This window comes from Felis catus, chromosome B4 (assembly GCF_018350175.1).
Source record: "Felis catus isolate Fca126 chromosome B4, F.catus_Fca126_mat1.0, whole genome shotgun sequence".
NCBI lineage: Eukaryota > Metazoa > Chordata > Mammalia > Carnivora > Felidae > Felis > Felis catus.
The window spans coordinates 78,273,810-78,292,753 of NC_058374.1; the positions used below are offsets into that span (position 1 = coordinate 78,273,810).

General features: G+C 48.3%; 1 protein-coding gene across 10 annotated transcripts in view; it reads left to right on the forward strand.

The window, feature by feature from the left end:
• SCN8A (sodium voltage-gated channel alpha subunit 8) overlaps window positions 1-18,284 on the forward strand; it is a 179,174-nt gene extending 160,890 nt beyond the window's left edge. For 9 of the 10 annotated variants that reach the window (XM_023257081.2, XM_023257082.2, XM_023257084.2 and 6 more), the window contains 6 exons: window positions 1,401-1,685; window positions 3,563-3,616; window positions 4,123-4,260; window positions 5,238-5,342; window positions 7,756-8,026; window positions 11,684-18,284. In XM_023257081.2, the coding sequence (XP_023112849.1) occupies window positions 1,401-1,685; window positions 3,563-3,616; window positions 4,123-4,260; window positions 5,238-5,342; window positions 7,756-8,026; window positions 11,684-12,831 (2,001 nt within the window). In that variant the 3' untranslated portion in view covers window positions 12,832-18,284. The remainder of the gene's footprint in view (window positions 1-1,400; window positions 1,686-3,562; window positions 3,617-4,122; window positions 4,261-5,237; window positions 5,343-7,755; window positions 8,027-11,683) is intronic. The other variant, XM_023257087.2, reaches the window with a different exon arrangement.
• Window positions 18,285-18,944: the final 660 nt, after the last annotated feature.

Genomic DNA, 18,944 nt, shown 5'->3' on the forward strand with positions numbered 1-18,944 from the left:
ACAGAAGAGAAGGAAAACCCGAACCCAAGTCAAATAGAGCCCAGAGCTGCCCCCTGCCGTTCCTTCTGCAGCACAGCCCTTTTGGCCCTTTTGATGCTGTGCTTATTGGCAGAGTGCCCTTGCCTCTTCCCTGCTGATGCCGCAACATGGTGACACTTCTCACCTCCTTCTAACAAACATTAGAAAGCTGCGTTTATATCCACTGCTTTTATTTTAACTCCATTTTAATTTTCCTAGGATATTAGAAAAAGAAAGACACATTCTTCCCATTTCAGGGTCGCCTTTCTGGGCCTTAGCAGTCCCGCTTAAGACAACAGCAAGTAAGAATCAGGGCAGAATGAACACCAGCCTTGTTTTCTGTCCCAGCCTGCTGAAGTGCTATTTTTGGACGCCCCTCTGAACTCCCCTAGTGAAATCTGCCGCACAGTAGGAGTGTTGTCTAGTTAGTCTCACCCATAGTGTGAATCAAAATCAAAGTTAAAAACAACCCAGAAACTTTGATTCCTGAAGAGTTTTTTCCCTTTGCTTTTTTTCATTCCTGAGCTTAACTGCAGTCAGTGATTTTTAGCAATATGCTGGTTTTGGGGTTTCAAGAGCAGCGATCTAACCCAAAACTGTCCAGAAAACATAAGTCATTCCTATTTCGAATACATTGTGAAGAGTTGAGTCCAGCCCTGGATTGAGCAGAGAGAGATCAATCAGCATTAGCCAAACAGGGGTGACTCTTAGATTTCGAAGCCTACCAATTCAGGAAAAAAAACTGAAGAAGAATAGTGAACCTTGAGTGAAAAATAGATCTGTTCAGATTTTATTTTATTCTGTTTGGTAGAGGGAATATAGCTTTTTTTTTTTTTTCTTGAGCCTGCAAAATATGCATGCTCAGCTATTGCCTGAACTAAGATAACTGGCCTTGCATAAAAGAGACTTTATGTACCATTGACTGATTCCCTGCTAACCCCAAAGAGTAGTTCTCTGTGATTTTGAACAATTCTACCTTGTTTTGCAGAGGGGGAATGTCTGTTGAAAGGCAACTGATGAGCTTGAAATCAGATTCCCCACGGGGGCATATTTTACAAGTTGGCAAGAAGGGAGACTAGACTAAGAAATAATTTTTTCGGTCCCAGGCCGGAGCCTGGGAGAGAAGACCTAGGTCAACTCGGGCAGGGGAATTCGCGTTAGGTGAAATAAATGCGTAATTTACTGGAATTCGCCAAACTACATCTTACAGATTTAGAAAATTTTGGTCCTACTTGTGGATCTGTCCTGTTACCCTGACTCCAAAGGGAACACGATGTTTTTGTAGTCAGAACAAGCCACACAGTATCATTCCCCTCCTGGAAATCAAAAGAATGTGCTTGCTCTTACTTCCAACACTCAGCGACCTCCCCCTTCCAATGCAGGTGGTGGTGAATGCCTTGGTGGGCGCCATCCCCTCCATCATGAATGTGCTACTGGTGTGTCTCATCTTCTGGCTGATTTTCAGCATCATGGGAGTTAACCTGTTTGCGGGAAAGTATCACTACTGCTTTAATGAGACTTCTGAAATCCGATTTGAAATTGAAGAGGTCAACAATAAAACCGATTGTGAAAAGCTCATGGAGGGGAACAACACCGAAATCAGGTGGAAGAACGTGAAGATCAACTTCGACAACGTTGGGGCGGGATATCTGGCACTTCTTCAAGTGGTAAGTGTTGCTCTTTTCTTCAGTCCTGTGAAATTCAGACAGCTAGCAGAAATCGCATTTGGCTCCTTCTCAGTCCGACATTCAGAATCAAGATTACTCTTAGTAGGTCACAGACAACAATGCCATTTCCCACACCAGTTCCAGGGAGACACCTTTCCTGAGAATTCTGACTTCCCCAAGGCCTCACTCAAAGGGGATCTTTCACTGTGCTCGAGAGCAGACTCCTGCTCAACAGCAAACAGACTCCTGCAGAGAGATCACCTTCTCTCTCCAGGACGGAGTATGTATTTAAGGAGAAAGGAAAAACAAAAAAAGAAGGTAAGTACATAGACACAGCCCACCACCAAAAAAAAAAAACAAAAACAAAAACAGAAACAAAAAAAACCCCAATTTTGATTTAGCAGGATATTCCTGTATAACAGCTACACTAAACTAACTAAAGAAAAGGATGGGGGCAGTGCTAGGATGCTGCCGCCCATGTCAGCTCAAGGGAAAAGTCTCAAATTAATGCATCGCGGTAAGAAAGGATTTATTTTAATTATGTAGCGTGCCATCATGTCTAGTTTTCTCTTCCACCCTTACCAGTCTTTTTTGGAATGTTTGACAAGACTGTATGATGCAGGGAAAGCCCCTAGGCTTTGGAGTCAGACAGATGTAGGTTTGAGCCCCACTCTGATGTTTACTGGATATGTAACCTTGGACAAAATACTCGACTTCCCTGGGGCTGTTTCTTTTTCTTTTAAATGTCGGGAATAATACCTTGCACCGCTGTTAAGAGGATTCATGATAATTTATTAGAATTTCTCAGCAGAATGCCTGGCACATAGCAGTGCTTAATTAATGGCATTTGCTATTGGGTATTTTTGTTACTGTCACAACGGTGCCTACATCATATAGCCGTTGGGAGTATTAAATGGGATAATGCAGGCGAAGCCTTCAACTTGACCTTACAGATAGTGAACACTTACTGTTAGCTAGTATTAGGAGGCAAAGTTAATAGAATAAGCAGTGCTTTATCCAGAGGCTTTTGTTGTTTTATCCCAGTTGGAGAAATTGGACCCACAAATTGAATCTGAATCAGAGCAGCTCCAGGAGAGCAGTACACATCGGTCAGCCAGTCAGACATTGTATTTAGAGTCCCACCAGGTGCAAGGTGCTGTGCATGGCACGACTCAGGCCGTCTGATCAATAAAGAACCGCCCGTGCCCTGCAAAAAGCTTTGAATCTGGTTGAATATATAAAGCAAATTGAACAATAAGAAAACATAGAGCATACTGGATTGCTTAGCCGTGTTTGTTTCCAGAATGAGGCTAGGTAGAGTAGATTGAAGGAGAGTGGGTTAGGAAGGGCTGCTCGGGAGGAAGCCAGGATTGCCATTGCCATAGGCTAAATGTGTATAGTAGTAGGGGGAAAGTTCTGGCCTTGTTTTTGTGTTTATTTTATTTTTATGTTAATGCAACTTTGAGGTTTTCAGACCCCCCCTTGCTTATTGAACACCATCGTAAAAAAATGACTCCTCAGTGTTAGGCTAAGTTCTCAGGACCCTCAAGTGGAGTCCCGCCACTCATTCATAAATGTGAGTTTGCCCCAGCTCTAGACAACCTTCTCAGACCCATTTTAAAGACCTTTTGTGAAAGTATTCATCCAATTACCATTATCAACGTGTTTCTCTGCCAGACTTTGATGTTATTTTCAGGGACTTAGACAAAGCCCCCTGGGGACCCGTGTTAACAAATAGGAAATTCTATGTCCCTGTGAGGCTGTGCCCAAACTCCGTCTTGTGTTCTGCTGAACCCGAGCCTGGCCTCTGGGACCCCTGCCTAGACTCCCACCTACCCCCTAACAGGCACAGTCTAACGACTGACTCTGTTTGCCAGGCAACCTTCAAAGGCTGGATGGACATCATGTATGCAGCTGTAGACTCCCGAAAGGTAAGGATACACCTGGCGAAACCACAGCCTTCTTAGGCGGTTAGAAAGCAGGCAGCATGGTGGCGCTTACCAAGAGAGAGCGGGTCGGGACACGTATTTGCTTGTTTGACCGATTGCGGATTGCTCTCCTCCTCTCAGTCAGGCATCACTCCCTTACACTGGCTCTGGATGATCAGGCTGTTTGTTGCCTTTTACCCGGCTCCGGTGGCGCCATCTCCCGCTGAGGTGGCGCCATCTCCCGCTGACAGAAATGTGGCTCCTGGGGGACTGCCCTCCCCCGCCCCCTCGCCTCACGATTTGCATATTCACCCCACCAGTGCCCCCCAGGGCAGGGCCTGCCAGTGTGGCAGAGGGAACAGGCAGAGAGAATGTAGAGCGCCCTCTCCGCAGCTCGTACAGTAGCTCAGGTGGTCAGTTACGGCCGATGGCGTTGGCATGTCGGAATCCCCCACCTGATCCCACTCCAGGAACTGATGCTCTGCTTTTTCCCTCCTGTCCTTTGCCAGCCTGACCAGCAGCCTAAGTATGAGGACAACATCTACATGTACATCTACTTTGTCATCTTCATCATCTTCGGCTCCTTCTTCACCCTGAACCTGTTCATTGGTGTCATCATTGATAACTTCAATCAACAAAAGAAAAAGATAGGTCTCCTCCCCTCATTACCAGTGGCCAGAGGTCAACTCAGATGAGAGGCACTGCTGTCCCTATCTCTAGAAAGAAAATGCCTCTCTTTCTCTAAAATGCACATCATCACCTCACTGTGGCCCCGGCCCCCTAGACGTTAGCCCCCGCCCCCAACTTTTTCTCTCGGGGGCTTGATTTCACAGTATGTGGTTTACCGCATTTACTCGTGATTGTTGAAGCCTTTACTGGGTTTGGCATCCAACCAGAGGGAAGCAAGGTCAGGGAGGGTCTAGTGACGGGTGAAAAGGAAAGCGGCAGGTGAATAGCAAGAAACGGAGAGTGTCTGGACTCGTAATCACCTGTGGTAATCCCTGGGCACCCCTAGCAAACTGGGACTTGAGAGCCCATCCTCGGAAAGCTCACTTACTGCTCCAGATGGTTAACGATTTTCCAAAACGAACTGAAGCACTGACTCCTGTCGTCCATTTTGCGAAACAAGACTGCGTCAAGGAACTCCCCACGTTGCTTTTTTGCACCCGGATTTCTGAAGGTTTAATATCGTCGGAAATAAACTAGTCCCGGGCTAGTAACCGGGACTGGAAAATCCTTTCATTTTAAAATGCTTTTTTTTTTTTTTTTTTTTACAATTTTATCAGGAAAGCAGGTCCAAAAGATATGTACGAACCAGTGAGGTGCAAGCATCTCTGCCCTCGGGTGTCCCCTGCCTGAGGGCCCACAGCTGGATAGTCCCATCTCCCTGGTGCCCGGCCACTGGCAGGTCTCAGGAATCCCAAGCCGAGGACAGAGGCTGGCGTTCCTTTGAATTAGAACAGTTGTCCCAGGTCTACCTCATTAGGGGGCTACTAGCCAAACTGACCTCTGGAGAGGTAAGGGGGTAAGGCCCCCCCCTCAGTGCTTAGGGTTGAACCTTAGGTCCAAACCACAGCATGTGAGAGCCTATTGTAACAGTTCGTTCTCTTCTTTCTTCCTTTACTTTGGAGGTCAGGACATCTTCATGACTGAAGAACAGAAGAAGTACTACAATGCCATGAAAAAGCTGGGCTCAAAGAAACCACAGAAACCCATTCCCCGCCCCCTGGTGAGTGCAGGCCGAGGGCCGAGTGAGACCCCATACGGAAAAGACACTGGTAGGGTTATTGCAAAGGAAACAAAGGGGTAAGTGAGGAGCCGCCTGTGCCCTCTGATCCTCTCCCAGCTGCTCCGCCCAGAGGACCTGGGGAAAACAGCAGAACAGAGATAAAGGTACGGGATGCCTTTGATAATTGTGCTCGACCTTTCCTCTGAGACTTCCTTGGGCGGCAGCAGAGAATCAGCATGTTATATAGCCACATTGGCTCTGGCACTGGTAGAGAGATGTTTTAAGAGACAACTAAAAATTAACAAAGGACAGTGAAAATGAAAGCTGACCTCTTTCCTACCAGTACAAGATAGGGCGTGGTCACTGTCTTCTCAGTTCTCCACCCAACGAGGAAGTCTTCCCAAGAGAAAGTAATACTCTGGCTATTTGTGGGAGCAGAAGAGGGTGAAACTAGGGGTCTGATGTCCTGATTTTCTGTCTCGCACCAAGCCTTTTGTAAAACAGACTCGGGCACTGGGATTCCGCTTTGCCCTTCTGGTGGTGGCCGTTCCCTTGCTTCAGAGCAGATAACTGTTCCTGAAGCCATATACCCAGCGGGGTGGGACATAAGCCCCAGGCTCAAAGTTCCATCTTCTGTAACTTTCATATAAAGTAACTTTTTATTTAAAAACGGCACAACCCTAAAATAAAAGCTTATCTGGCAATAAAAGTAGAGCTCCTTTGAATCAAGAGTGGGAGTCCCAGAGCATTTTCCCTGCGTAGCCCCACACCCTGTGCCTGGCTTACTTGCCTCACCGACTTCCAAGGGAAAGGAAACCCTTGGTTTGAAAACCGACACGTTAAAGTGATCCTGAAAGTAAGCATCAGTTTAAGTGCTTAGGTTCTTGCGAAAAAAAAAAAAAAAAATCAGGGAGATTTTTTGAAAATTTATTTATTGAAATTCAAGTTAGTTGACAAAATCAGGGCGATCTTAAAAAAGCGAATGTTTTTTATATTTTTCCCTGATGTCAGAGTTTCCATCCTATGACGGAAATGAGACTAAGGGGAAGGGAGAGGGTTAACATTTCTGAAGTTCCGTTCAGTCCCTTGCACACGGGAACTTGAGTATATTTTCGTCCACTCTAAAATATGGTAGGAGACATTAATAAAGAGTGATCGGCCCTCATTCAGCAAATAGTTCTAGATCCCCTCCTGCGTTCCAGGCACTAGGCCCAAAGCGATGAACAAAATTCAGACCCTGTTGTCAATGGAGCTTATGATACAGAGGGGCTAGAGGTAGTAAGTAAGCGAACAGCTACAATACAGTGTGGAATGTTGGGAGAAAAACAACATTCCGTGGAGGGCCGTGAAAGAGAATGTGGAGACTTGGGGTGGGGGATCTACTTGAACAGAGTAGTCAGAGAAAGGGAAGTAGGGAAGGACTACTTGGATAGATGAGAAGGAGCCAGAATGTTAGGGGAGGAGAACCTGGAAAAGCAAATAAGGTTCTAAAAGCAGAAAGCATCAGTATGGCCAAGTGGTAATGGCCGAGAGGAGGGGGCATGAGATTAGCTGGATGAGGCTGTGAGAGGCATCTCTCAGCCAGGCTAACAATAGGAATTTCGTTGCAAGCCCAATGGGAAACCGTTGAAAGGTTTTGAGTCAAGAGGGATGTGGTGCATTTATGTTTTTAAATAATCACACTTGCTACTGTGTGAAGACCATGTTGGATGAAGGCAAGAGAGGAAGCAGGGAGACTAGTCAGGAAACTTCTAGAAGTCCAGACAGAAGGTACCGGTGCTTCGGCCGGAGAAGGGCCGACAGAAGCGGGGTGACGTGGGTGGACTCAGGAGAATCAGTAGGACCTGCAGCGCATCAGGCAAGGGGAGAGGGAGAGGAAAGCGACAAGGGTGACCCTCGGGTTTCTGGCTTGGAGACTGGGTACATGATTGAGATGGGAGAAGAGAGGAGTGGGTTGGGTGAGGGGCAAGGGAAGGACTTGTTAGGTTTGAGATGTCGAGAAAGCAACACAGGAATTCAGAGGAAAGGATTTAAGAAAACGACGTACAAAGGTGCTATGTACGCAGTAGGAATAGATGAGCTCTCCTGGGGAGAGTAGAGAAAGAAGAGTCGAAGTCAGGGAAGACACGGCCGGCAAAACGGGCTGAACAGGAGCAGTCGGCGAGGCAGGAAGACACCTAGAAGTGTGTGATGGCGTAGACACGACACAGAACAGAGAGTGACAGTTTTAGAAAACTCTTGGGGAGGTGAAGACTGATGTCGGGGTCCGTCCGTGCTCCTGATTTCCTGACAGAGCAGCGGGATAGAGCTGGCCAGAAAGGCGACTCCTCTGACCAACAGGATGGCGGCTTCCACGGTCCGCTCAGAAAGGTTCTCACGAATGCTCTTGTGTCTTTCCTCCCCCTGCCCCCAGAACAAAATCCAAGGTATCATCTTCGATTTTGTCACCCAGCAAGCCTTCGATATTGTTATCATGATGCTCATCTGCCTTAACATGGTGACAATGATGGTGGAGACAGATACACAGAGCAAACAGATGGAAAACATTCTCTACTGGATTAACCTGGTCTTCGTCATCTTTTTCACCTGTGAGTGTGTGCTCAAAATGTTTGCCTTGAGGCACTACTACTTCACCATTGGCTGGAACATCTTTGACTTTGTGGTAGTCATTCTCTCCATTGTGGGTAAGTGGGACGGGAGAGGGAAGGGGAAGGGGACCTGACTGGCCTTGAGCATGAGGTTCCTGGGAGAGCAGCCGCCTCCACGGGTGTGAAGTGCGGGCCCCCTACTCTCACGGCTGGAGCCCGTGTGCACCCCTAAGTCATCCCGTGGGCCTGCCCAGTGGGTCACGTGGTCAGTGAGTCTCTTCTGTGTGTTTGTAGTAGTCTTGGATTATAAATTCCCTGGTTGAAGGGGGGGAGACGATTGATTTCGATTTGGCGGTTTGCTTTCAAGGAGTGTAAAGTCAACAGGGGAGGTAAAAGAAACGTAAAAAAAAAAAAAGAAAGAAAGAAACAAAAGAACCGTGACTGCAATAGCACTGGAAAAAGGAATGGCAAGAGATTGTGAGGCTGAATAGTAATGAAAATGGCCTGAGGGCATTCTGGTGGTGAAGGCGGTGCTCATTCTACTGAGGTTTTCCTGTGTGCGGGTATAGTTTGAGAGTTCCTTCACTGGCATGATTATCTCATTTGATCCTTATGACGGCCCAAGAAGCAGCCTATTTTTTAATCTTCTCTAAAGATGTAACTCAGAACTTAAGAGGCTGGATCTTAACAGCAACTGTGTGACATTTCGCTTCAACCTGAAGGCATGGAAGGGGTGATACCCTGGCAGGCAGAGGAAACGGTATCCTATTCATCGGCCTCCCAGAACGTTTCCTTGCCTTCCTAAGAGGCATCTCAAATGGTGAAACCCTGGCTCGCTTCCAGGTAGGTTTAACTGGCATAGGCTGGCAGAGAGAGAGTGCCCGAGGCCTGCGGGAACCAGCCCCAGAGCTGGTGGCCAGTCTGGCTTAGCAAGGTGGCCACTGTGGGCTCCCGAAGGCAGCCGGCCTTCCCCTTGGCCTGTGTCAGTTTCTAGTTCTGTCGTCTGCAGAAGCACGTCCAAAAGCGTGCTGTTGCATGAAGCATTAGCCCCATTCTTCTCCCCCGCAAGAAAAGAACCCCATGATGAAATTACTTTGGGCCACACTGTACGCTGAATTTCCCTTCGGAACGTCACAGAGCACGTTAGCCTATAGAAGGTTTTCGAAGCCCTGTAGTAAAGAATTGTTGAACACACCATCCTACCTGTATTTAACCACAACACCCTCTTTTCAAGTAATGTGAACGGTATCTCATGTTTTAATGGAACTACTATGTGCCAGTCACCTTTTTTTAAAATTTTTTTAATGTTTATTTATTTGGGGGAGTCGGCGGGAGTGGGGGGCGGGCACAGACTCCGAAGCAGGCTCCGGGCTTCGAGCTGTCAACACAGAGCCCGATGTGGGGCTCGAACTCACGAACGGTGAGATCATGACCTGAGCTGAAGTCGGACGCTCAACCGACCGAGCCACCCAGGCGCCCCTGTGCCGGTCATCTTTCTAAGTGCTTTACTTGTTTTCACACCTATAGTCCTCATGGCAACCATTTGAGCGTCATGAGGAGCTGAGGCACAGAGCAGTGACCAAGACGTGAAGCTAGTAAGCCAGTGAGCAGGGGTTCAGGTCCAGCCCCCGGCCTCAAACCCCCACTCCTAACCTCCCCCGCAACCTACTTTGGACAGTGTCGCCCTGTCGCCCAGAATGTTTTCTGCCCACCCATCATTGAGTGCGATGGGAAACCCACAGACCAAACCATGCATCCTATCCTCAGATGATACTCAAAAATAATGAGGAAGAATAGTTTTGGTTTTGATTATTGGGATTTTTTATTAAATAGTATTCATTTGTTCAGAAACAAAAGAATAGAAATTATCGTTTTAAAGTAAGAGGAATTGGGATAAAACTAGCCCTGGAACCTCCCAGAAGCCGCCTTAAGTGATGTTCCTGCTGCCTGGAGTGCTACCCACCCATCCTTCTCCCTTCTTCTCTGGGGACAAGTATACATTCAGCATATAAAATCAAAGGCTGGCATCTTCTTTCTGAAGCCTCACTTGCCCACCGGACATGGAATGCAAGTTTTACAGATGTCACCTGACTTCTTACAGTCACCAGTTATGACTTAATTGAGACATCAAAAAGAAGAGAGCTGAGATTTCATCTTGGGTCCTGGCTGAGGTAGAGATTTTCTTGAAAGCTCGAATACCTCATGGAATACAAACTCCAGAAGAGGCCCCAAGAGGCTGTCCAAACTTCCTGCATCTCCTCCCTTTCTGAAAGTTAAGATTCCCAACTTTAAAAACTCAGATAAGAGTTGGGGGTGGGGGGCAGGTGGCGTGCTTGGCTGGCTTGGTTGGTAGAGCATATAACTCTGTTGTCGGGGTTGTGAGTTCAAGCCCCGCACTGGGTACGGGAGCCTACTTTAAAAAAAGAAAAGAAAAGAAAAGGGTTCAAAGAAGGGGATTACATAGGCTTCTGCAGTTCACTTCACCAGTATTTATGAATCCTTAGGGTTGAAAGATGTTTCCTTATTCAGAGTAAATCCTTCCTGTCAGTAGAAACTCGTGTTGTCTCATCAGGGCCTTGACAGCAAGAGAAGGCACTGAAGAAAGACAGCATGTCATTGCCATCCCTTCAGCTGCCGTGTCGCAACCTTTGCGCGTCCCCTTCCTTCTGTGGTCCCTCTCTGGTCTCCCATTATTGCTGTGCAGTGTTAAAGGCAAGTGGTCCAGCTGAGTGGACTCCTGACTAAACATAAACAGAGAAAGGCCCTCTCATTTTACGTGGTCACCCTTGACTTTCACATCCCACTTACGCCTTGACCTTTTTGTCTGCCAATGCTGTTTCTGATCTGTGGCTGTAAGCACAAGTCTAGAAGCTCTGAGTTAAAAGCCACTTCTGAGAGGTCCCTTTGGTTTTCTAGGCTACTTTGGCGTAGAAAGGATAGGGACATGGGACAATAAGAAACCAAAAATGTCTTTCCAGAGCCAGGCAGAAGATACTTGGACAATTGGCATCACAGCGAAGTAACTAAGACATCGCAGCCAAAGGGTCATGAAGTCATGGGTGGCGCCGGGACCTCTCATCCATTGTCTGTGGATATGGAAATTTGCTAGCATTTTGGAGAGGAATCAGTAACACCTTGGAAAGCCACACACGCACAAAACCCAAGGAAAACTCGTTGTCCTTGAATAAGAAAACAGACAAATGAGGACCTATGCATGAAATGGAGTACGGTTCACCAGTGAAAATGAACAATCCAAAATTCTCTTAACGCCAGAGATCAGTCTCACAAACATAGCGCGAAGTCTGAAGACCAAGTCAGGGATCTAAAAAACTTGTTCTAAAAAGATGGATACGGTAGAATTCTTTCAGCACGGTAGGCTGCCGGGATGCTGTCTGTCCATATGTATAGTAGTTACAGATTCACACACAGCGAAATGAAGAAACTGGAATGGTACATACGCACCATCTCCAGGATCGCGGTTGCTTTCGGGGATGAAGGGAGAAAGCAGATTTGGTAAAATACTAGCGTCTGTTAAGTCTGGATGCCTGGCGCATCCAGGCGTTTTAGTGTTTCCTCTGCTTTTCCGTACGTTTGAAGCATGTGACTTTCTTTTGTCATCCTGAGAGTTCAGATTGAATCGTTAGGCACTGACTCTGTGAAGTCCTTTGAGCTTAAGGGCTCCAGTGCCAGGTGACATAAGTAACGAGAAAGGGGTCTCCAATCTCAGTAACATTTCTTCTTCTGCCCTCTTAGGAATGTTCCTGGCTGATATCATTGAGAAATACTTTGTGTCCCCAACCCTATTCCGAGTCATCCGGTTGGCCCGTATTGGGCGCATCTTGCGTCTGATCAAAGGCGCCAAAGGGATCCGTACCCTGCTCTTTGCCTTAATGATGTCCTTGCCTGCTCTGTTCAACATTGGCCTTCTGCTCTTCCTGGTCATGTTCATCTTCTCCATCTTTGGGATGTCCAATTTCGCATACGTGAAGCACGAGGCCGGCATCGACGACATGTTCAACTTTGAGACATTTGGCAACAGCATGATCTGCCTGTTTCAGATCACGACGTCGGCCGGTTGGGATGGCCTCCTGCTGCCCATCCTGAACCGCCCCCCTGACTGCAGCCTGGATAAGGAGCACCCGGGGAGCGGCTTCAAGGGAGACTGCGGGAACCCCTCGGTGGGCATCTTCTTCTTCGTAAGCTACATCATCATCTCCTTCCTGATTGTCGTGAACATGTACATCGCCATCATCTTGGAGAACTTCAGTGTGGCCACAGAGGAGAGCGCGGACCCTCTGAGCGAGGACGACTTTGAGACCTTCTACGAGATCTGGGAGAAGTTTGACCCCGACGCCACCCAGTTCATCGAGTACTGTAAGCTGGCAGACTTTGCAGACGCCTTGGAGCACCCTCTCCGAGTGCCCAAGCCGAACACCATCGAGCTCATTGCCATGGATCTGCCGATGGTCAGCGGGGATCGCATCCACTGCTTGGACATCCTTTTTGCCTTCACCAAGCGGGTCCTGGGGGACAGCGGGGAGTTGGACATCCTCCGGCAGCAGATGGAGGAGCGGTTCGTGGCATCCAATCCTTCCAAAGTGTCTTACGAGCCCATCACGACCACACTGCGGCGCAAGCAGGAGGAGGTGTCGGCGGTGGTCCTGCAGCGCGCCTACCGGGGACATTTAGCAAGACGGGGTTTCGTTTGCAAAAAGACCACTTCCAATAAGCTGGAGAACGGAGGCACCCACCGGGAGAAAAAAGAGAGCACCCCGTCCACAGCCTCCCTCCCGTCCTATGACAGTGTAACGAAACCCGAGAAGGAGAAGCAACAACGGGCAGAGGAAGGAAGAAGGGAAAGAGCCAAAAGACAAAAAGAGGTCAGAGAATCCAAGTGTTAGAGGAAAGCAAAAATTAAACATTGTACAGATGTAAAACTTGCAAGCGAAAGATTGTTTACAAACTTCCTGAGTATTATCAATGCAGGACCGCTGTGGAGACACTTTAACCCGAAGATCTATACCAAACGTAGTCGGCTTACCATGTAACACGGTTGCATCTTGAGCAGTGACCTGCCGAGGGCAAAGGACCCTGCTCCCTGGACTCACAGATTTTCTAATGCTTGGGCAGGTGGTTACTGCATGTTCCACATCAGTCAATGCAACTTAGGACAAAACCAACAGGATACGAAAACCAGAGGAGAGGCTGCCGGGACCAGCATATTTCCGTTGCAGCCAAATGGATTTTATTTTTTCATTTTGGTGATTCTCAGAAGCAGAAAGCATCACTTTAAAAGTTTGTTTGTTCGTGCAAACTGTATTTGCATTCTTACATTAGTTAAGCTAAGCAGCACACAGGAAACACACACACACACACACACACACACACACACACACACACACACTCCCATCTAGCCCGTGTCATTTAATTGTCCGTTTCTTTGACATAAACCGCATCTTCTCCACATGGCGTCACGTGGTTTGGAGATGGGTGGGGGAAAACAATCAGGTTTCTTCAGGCTGAGGAGGACTTGCTCAGGCCGATTCCAAACATTGTGCTCGTTCACTGCGTAGAAATGATTTGCATGATGGCATGCCGTGATCAGAAGTCATGCATGAGAACCATACACCACAGGACACTACTAACCCTGTCCCCTGCCCTGGGTCAGCCTTTGGACAGGACCCAGCCCTGCACCGTTCACTGTATTCGGAGAACAAAATGGTAAGCGTTCCATTCCACTGCAATTCCTTACGAATTCGTAGAAGTCTTTCATACATCTTCTGGGTAGGGAAACACAACCAACCGATTGACCCCACCACCACTACCAACAGAAAACAGACCCAGTCCAACAAGCAGATGGATCCGTTGTGTGTATATGTTTAACAGACATCTCTAACATACAGCCATTGTTGCCCATTTTGAAAGACGAACTATTTAATGCTGCTCGGTGTCCCGTCCACGGGGAGACTTCGATCTCGAATGGCTTTGTATTAATAATGTCACTGTAAAACCAAATCCTAGGGCTAAAAACAAAAATCAAAACAACAACAACAACAACAACAAAACCCAGTTCATTTGTATTGCAATATTTATGATGATTGTTTAGCCTTCATGCTGGAGAACTGACACTTGTTTGGGGCCGAGGTACAAGCGCTGTTCAAAGTGGCATGGCATCTCTAGGGGGTAATTTGGGGAACTTAAGCTTTCACGGGGGGGTCTGGGGTGCTCGCTTCAGGTAGTATCACGTCCTGCTGCACTGTGGCTCTCTCCGGGCTTGGGTCCAGCCGGAGAGGGGTTCGGATATCCTGAACGGGCCTCTCCCTCGGCAGAGGGGTTGTCACAAGCTCACACACTGCATGATGCCTCTTGTCTCCATCTCGTCTTTCCACCAAGCAGGGCTTCCCTTACTTGCAGAGGCGGGTGAGGGCGGCCGCGCTGGGGCTAACGGCTGTGGTTCCTTTCACGTTCTAGCGAACACATAGTCACTGGTGGGACCCGAGGTAGAGATGAACCAAGCCCACGTGGTTTCTTTATCGCACCGATTCTCATGAGAAAGCGATTCAGTACTAATTCCTAAGCTGTCGCAGCTTCCCCCGCCCGGCACGTCCCCTTTCTAGCCCGTCGTGCCGCCTGCTTAGCGACCTGCCCGCTGTCATCGGAGGGTGGCTCTGGGGGGAGCGTCCTGTCTTCTGTCCCCTCTCCCGCTTTAGGGAAGACGGTTTTTAGTCCAGGGGCTTCTCATCCGAGGACTAGATCTCAAAGCCAGGATGCTGCAGTTGAGTGTCTCAGGAAGTCGATACAAAGAATGAGGAGAGACTTTAGCATGCGAACTAAACCAAACTAAAATTCCTCCTGCACCATAAAGTAGAGGGGGGGGCTAAAGACCCCCCGCGATCAGACACAACAGTCTGCCTTGTAGCAGAAGCACTCGGTGGGACCGCACCACCCACCCGACTAGTTTTGCGTACGACCAACACAGCGAGGCAGTAAGCCGAGCTTTCTGTCTTCTTGGACCATTAGAAACTCTGCCCGGCTCTCCTAAGCCTGCTTCTGCGGCCTCCTCCGTAGAACTTTCGTACTACACGCGACCCAGGTTGGAAAAGCATTTCTCTCAGTGACCCTGCTAACCGCTAGGACGAATGTATAGTAACATGTACAGGCGACGTCGTCAACAGCACAAAACAGAAGCTGACGTGTGTGGCTATTCTTTTTAAGAGAATTATAAATACTGTAATATATCATTTTATTTTATCGGCATGCCTTTTTGTAAATACAAATTAACAACTTATTAAATAGGAAATGGCTTCTGGCTTATGCCATTGTCATGTTTATTTTTATTTTTTATACTTTTCTTTCTTCTTAGAACTTAGATGCTGTCAGCCAATGTACATCCCCAAACCAGACAGACAGACAAAAAATTTTTTATTGCTAATGGTCTTTTCCAAAACAACAAAAAATATATATATTTTTGTTCCAATGTGCAATAAATTCTAACCACTTCTATGCAAGATTTGGCTACACTTCATCATTGTTCTTAGGTCTTGAGATGGGCAACAGAGCTAGAAGACCCCGCTCGGTACCCCAAGTGCTCGTGCTAGTGATGTCATTAAGCTACTAGAGCATATTAATGAGATTTTTTTCTAAGATCTGCCCTTTTCCCTCCCCCAGGTCCCCAGCAGCTATCTCCTCAGTAACACACACATGGGCCTTGGTATCTGACACCCATCAGCCAGCTTCACAGGGAAGAAGCCACCTCCACTCTTAACTTGATGTTTCAACTTTTGTTTTTTTTTTTTTTTAACTTTTCCTACCTTCTTGTCCCTCACCCGCCGCCCCTCCGCCCACTCGCTCACTCACTCTCTCACTCACCCGCCCTGCTCCACACTTCTTCGGTAGTAAGTGACACCATCACCAGCAGTCTACACCCGCAGTTAACAGGCATTGAACTGAAAGAACCAGTGAGGACGTTTTTGTACGCCCTCGCCGGGTGGGTAAGTGGCAACGCTTTGCCAAATATTAACGAAGCCAATCAAAAAGCAGCAGCAGCCACAGTATCACTGCACATATATATATATAGATATATAAATATAATATAAATATTTATTTTTTGTAGCCAGGTCCTTGGTGCAGTATTTATACTCCACAATTCACCTTTAAAAAAGGACAAAAAGCAAAAAGACGTGTGATGCTGTTAACTTAAAACGCAGAGCCAAAGCCACTGAGCAGCAGCTGACACGGTTGCTGGTTTGTGTGTGCAAAACGCCTTCCCCTCTTCTTCCCTTAACCTCCTTGCTGCTCAGGCTGAGGAGACTCCGTAATTCAGAGGGCGAGAGCAGCGAAACCTTCCCGAGTCAACGTGACCTACTCCCACTTCTCTAAATGAGCCACTTTCGGTGTCGGAAGTTGACTGGGGAGAAGTAAGCAGCAGCTCCCGGTCAGAGCCCCTGGAACGACAGTGCCCAGAGTTCTTTTCTTTTCCGCCGCAACCCGTGTAAATTTGTAAAAGACCACTAGTGAAGATGAGTGTATTAGTGAATGCATGGAGGCCAACACTGCTCTAAATGAGACGTGATACAAAGTACATCACTACTATAAGCCAAGAGGAAACAAAATAAAAATGACCCTTTTTACTGTACAAGGGAAGCCTGTCTTGGTGTCCGTCTGTTGCTTGACTCTCCCGATTCTTGAGTCCTGGGAGGGGTCTGGGAATTGGGACCTTAGCACGTGTGGGGAAAGGAGGGGAACGGAAGGGAGAGAGATCAGGGTCTCTCGCTAAGCTCTGGCTGAGAAGTAGAGATTGGAGAGAAAAGCAAGGTCCTGCCCACCGGCCCCCCAGACCCCCACTCACCCATTGCATGTGATGTTCTCCCCACTCCCGGGCCAGTGCTTAACCGTCCACAAAACCCCTTCTTCACCAGTCCACCTGGCAGAGCCCCCCAAGATGATGTCAGCCAACCCAGCCGGGCTGGCCTCACTTCTGCCTTTCTCACCAGTACGTTAAGGAAAGAGCTATGCCGATGCCCCAAAGCTCGGGCGAGCACGATGCCCAACAGCCTCCACTCTGCTAGCTAACGCTGGGCCCTGCCCTCCATCACCCCAACACACACACCAGCAGACTACGGCTGGTCTCGTTCACATCCGTGCAGGGGAGAGGGGCACCGCTCCCCTCCCTCACCCTGCCCTGCTTTGGGGACATCCCTCTCTAGGCCATGTCTCCTGGTCCAGGAACACTCTCAGGAGGATTCTGAAGTGCCCACTCTAGTCTGGCTGGTAGGTCAGTCCCCATCCTCCTCCCCTCGGCCCCAGCCTCCAGGCCTGCTGTGGAGGTGAGATCGCCATGGGTTACGACTTTGTGACTTGAGTCCTGGGCGTCTTCTGCAATGATGCCTATTTCTTTTCTCAGATGTTGCCCAAAGTCTTGCAAAAAGCTTCGTTCATTTTCAGGTACCCCCACCCCCTAAAGAATCGGCTGCAACTAGCCAGCCAGGGGGACATCAGGAGAGAGGAGGAAGTCTGGGTCGGGAGGGGCCCAAGGTTTGCACAGAGTCTGCTTTGTGGCTCAGCTCTGTGCCTTCCTGGATTCCTTTTCCAAGATTTCCTCCATTAAAATGCTCCTGAGGCACCCCCTGCCCCTGCCCCCCACTGCTGTTTGCTGTACATAGAGGCTAAGTGGGGTGGGGTGGGCGGGTGTGCACGTGTGATGTGTGTGTGTGAAGAATGTATATAGGTAAAGGGGAGCGTGGTCCAGTGGTTCCAGAAAAGGGGCAGAACTCCTGTGTTCCATCCCCAGCTCAACCACTGGCTCGCTGTGTGGCCTTGGGCAAGTCACTTAACCTCTCTGTGCCTCAGTTTCCTCATCTGTAAAATGGGGATAATAATACTGACCTACCTCACAGGGGTGTTGTGAGGCTTTAACTAAATGTTTTGTAAAGTGTTTTGAGATACAGAGGCAAAGGCACTAGGGAAGGGCAAAGAATTATTTGGACTTAAGGAAGATGAAATGGTACCATAAATGCTGCTATTCTGAGAGCCATTTTAAACTGCACTGCTCCAATCACCCCCGCTTCTCACCACCAGGACAGCAGGTCGAGAAAATGTCTTTCCTTTCACTTGCTTCTGGGGTTTGTGATTATTCTAGACACTTAATTTTTTTCCCTCGCTGTATCTCCTTCCCTCACCACCTCGACTTGTTCCCTGTTCCGTTTACGCGGAAATGGCAGAAATGCTTGAGAAATGAGAATGCATAAGTGGATTGGAAGTTTATAGTCTGAAATTTCAATTTTACTTTGTACTGTACATCTTTTTACTTTAGAATTTGCAATAAAGGGTTACGTCAATCTTGTTTTCAACTCTCCTCTTGGACTGGCCTGTCATTCTGTCACTGCTCTCACAGCAAAGCCCCTCGGCCCCCCGGGGGGGGGAGGGGACAGACCCTCCCACCCAGCAAGACCCCACGGCTGTCCTCTTTGCCCTCCCCCGTGACAGGGGACAGAGTCTAAGGGCTCACCCAGGCTCAGCTCCTTAGATGGGCTGGCAGGGCCCTGGCCACTTAGGTGGGTGGGAAAGCTTTGGGGCTCCAGGTAGACCTTCAGGGGTCTGAGTAGAAGAGCAGCTTGGAGGCAGCAGCTCCTGAAAGTGGGGACACCACCTCTAGCTGTGCCACCCCCCCTGCACACTCCTGCAGGGCCTCAGAGTAAACAGAAACCCCGCCTCTGGTTCAGGTCGCACCGGGTTTGTCAAGCTCCCTCTGGGGAGTCACAGATCACTCCCTCTGGGATTCAAACTCTCAGCTCAGGCAGCTCTGGGTTCAAAACCCTGACTATGCCACCGAGTAGTTGTGGCCAGTTTCTTTATGTGTAATAGAGATCATACCTGCTTTTCTTGGGTTCTGAAGATTTTATCAAATAACGTACGCAACCCGCTTAGCACAGGGCCTGGCATACAGTTGGCACTCCATAAATGGTAGCTCTCGGTGCAAGAGCTACTGCGAGATAAGAAGGCTCTAAGGCTGACA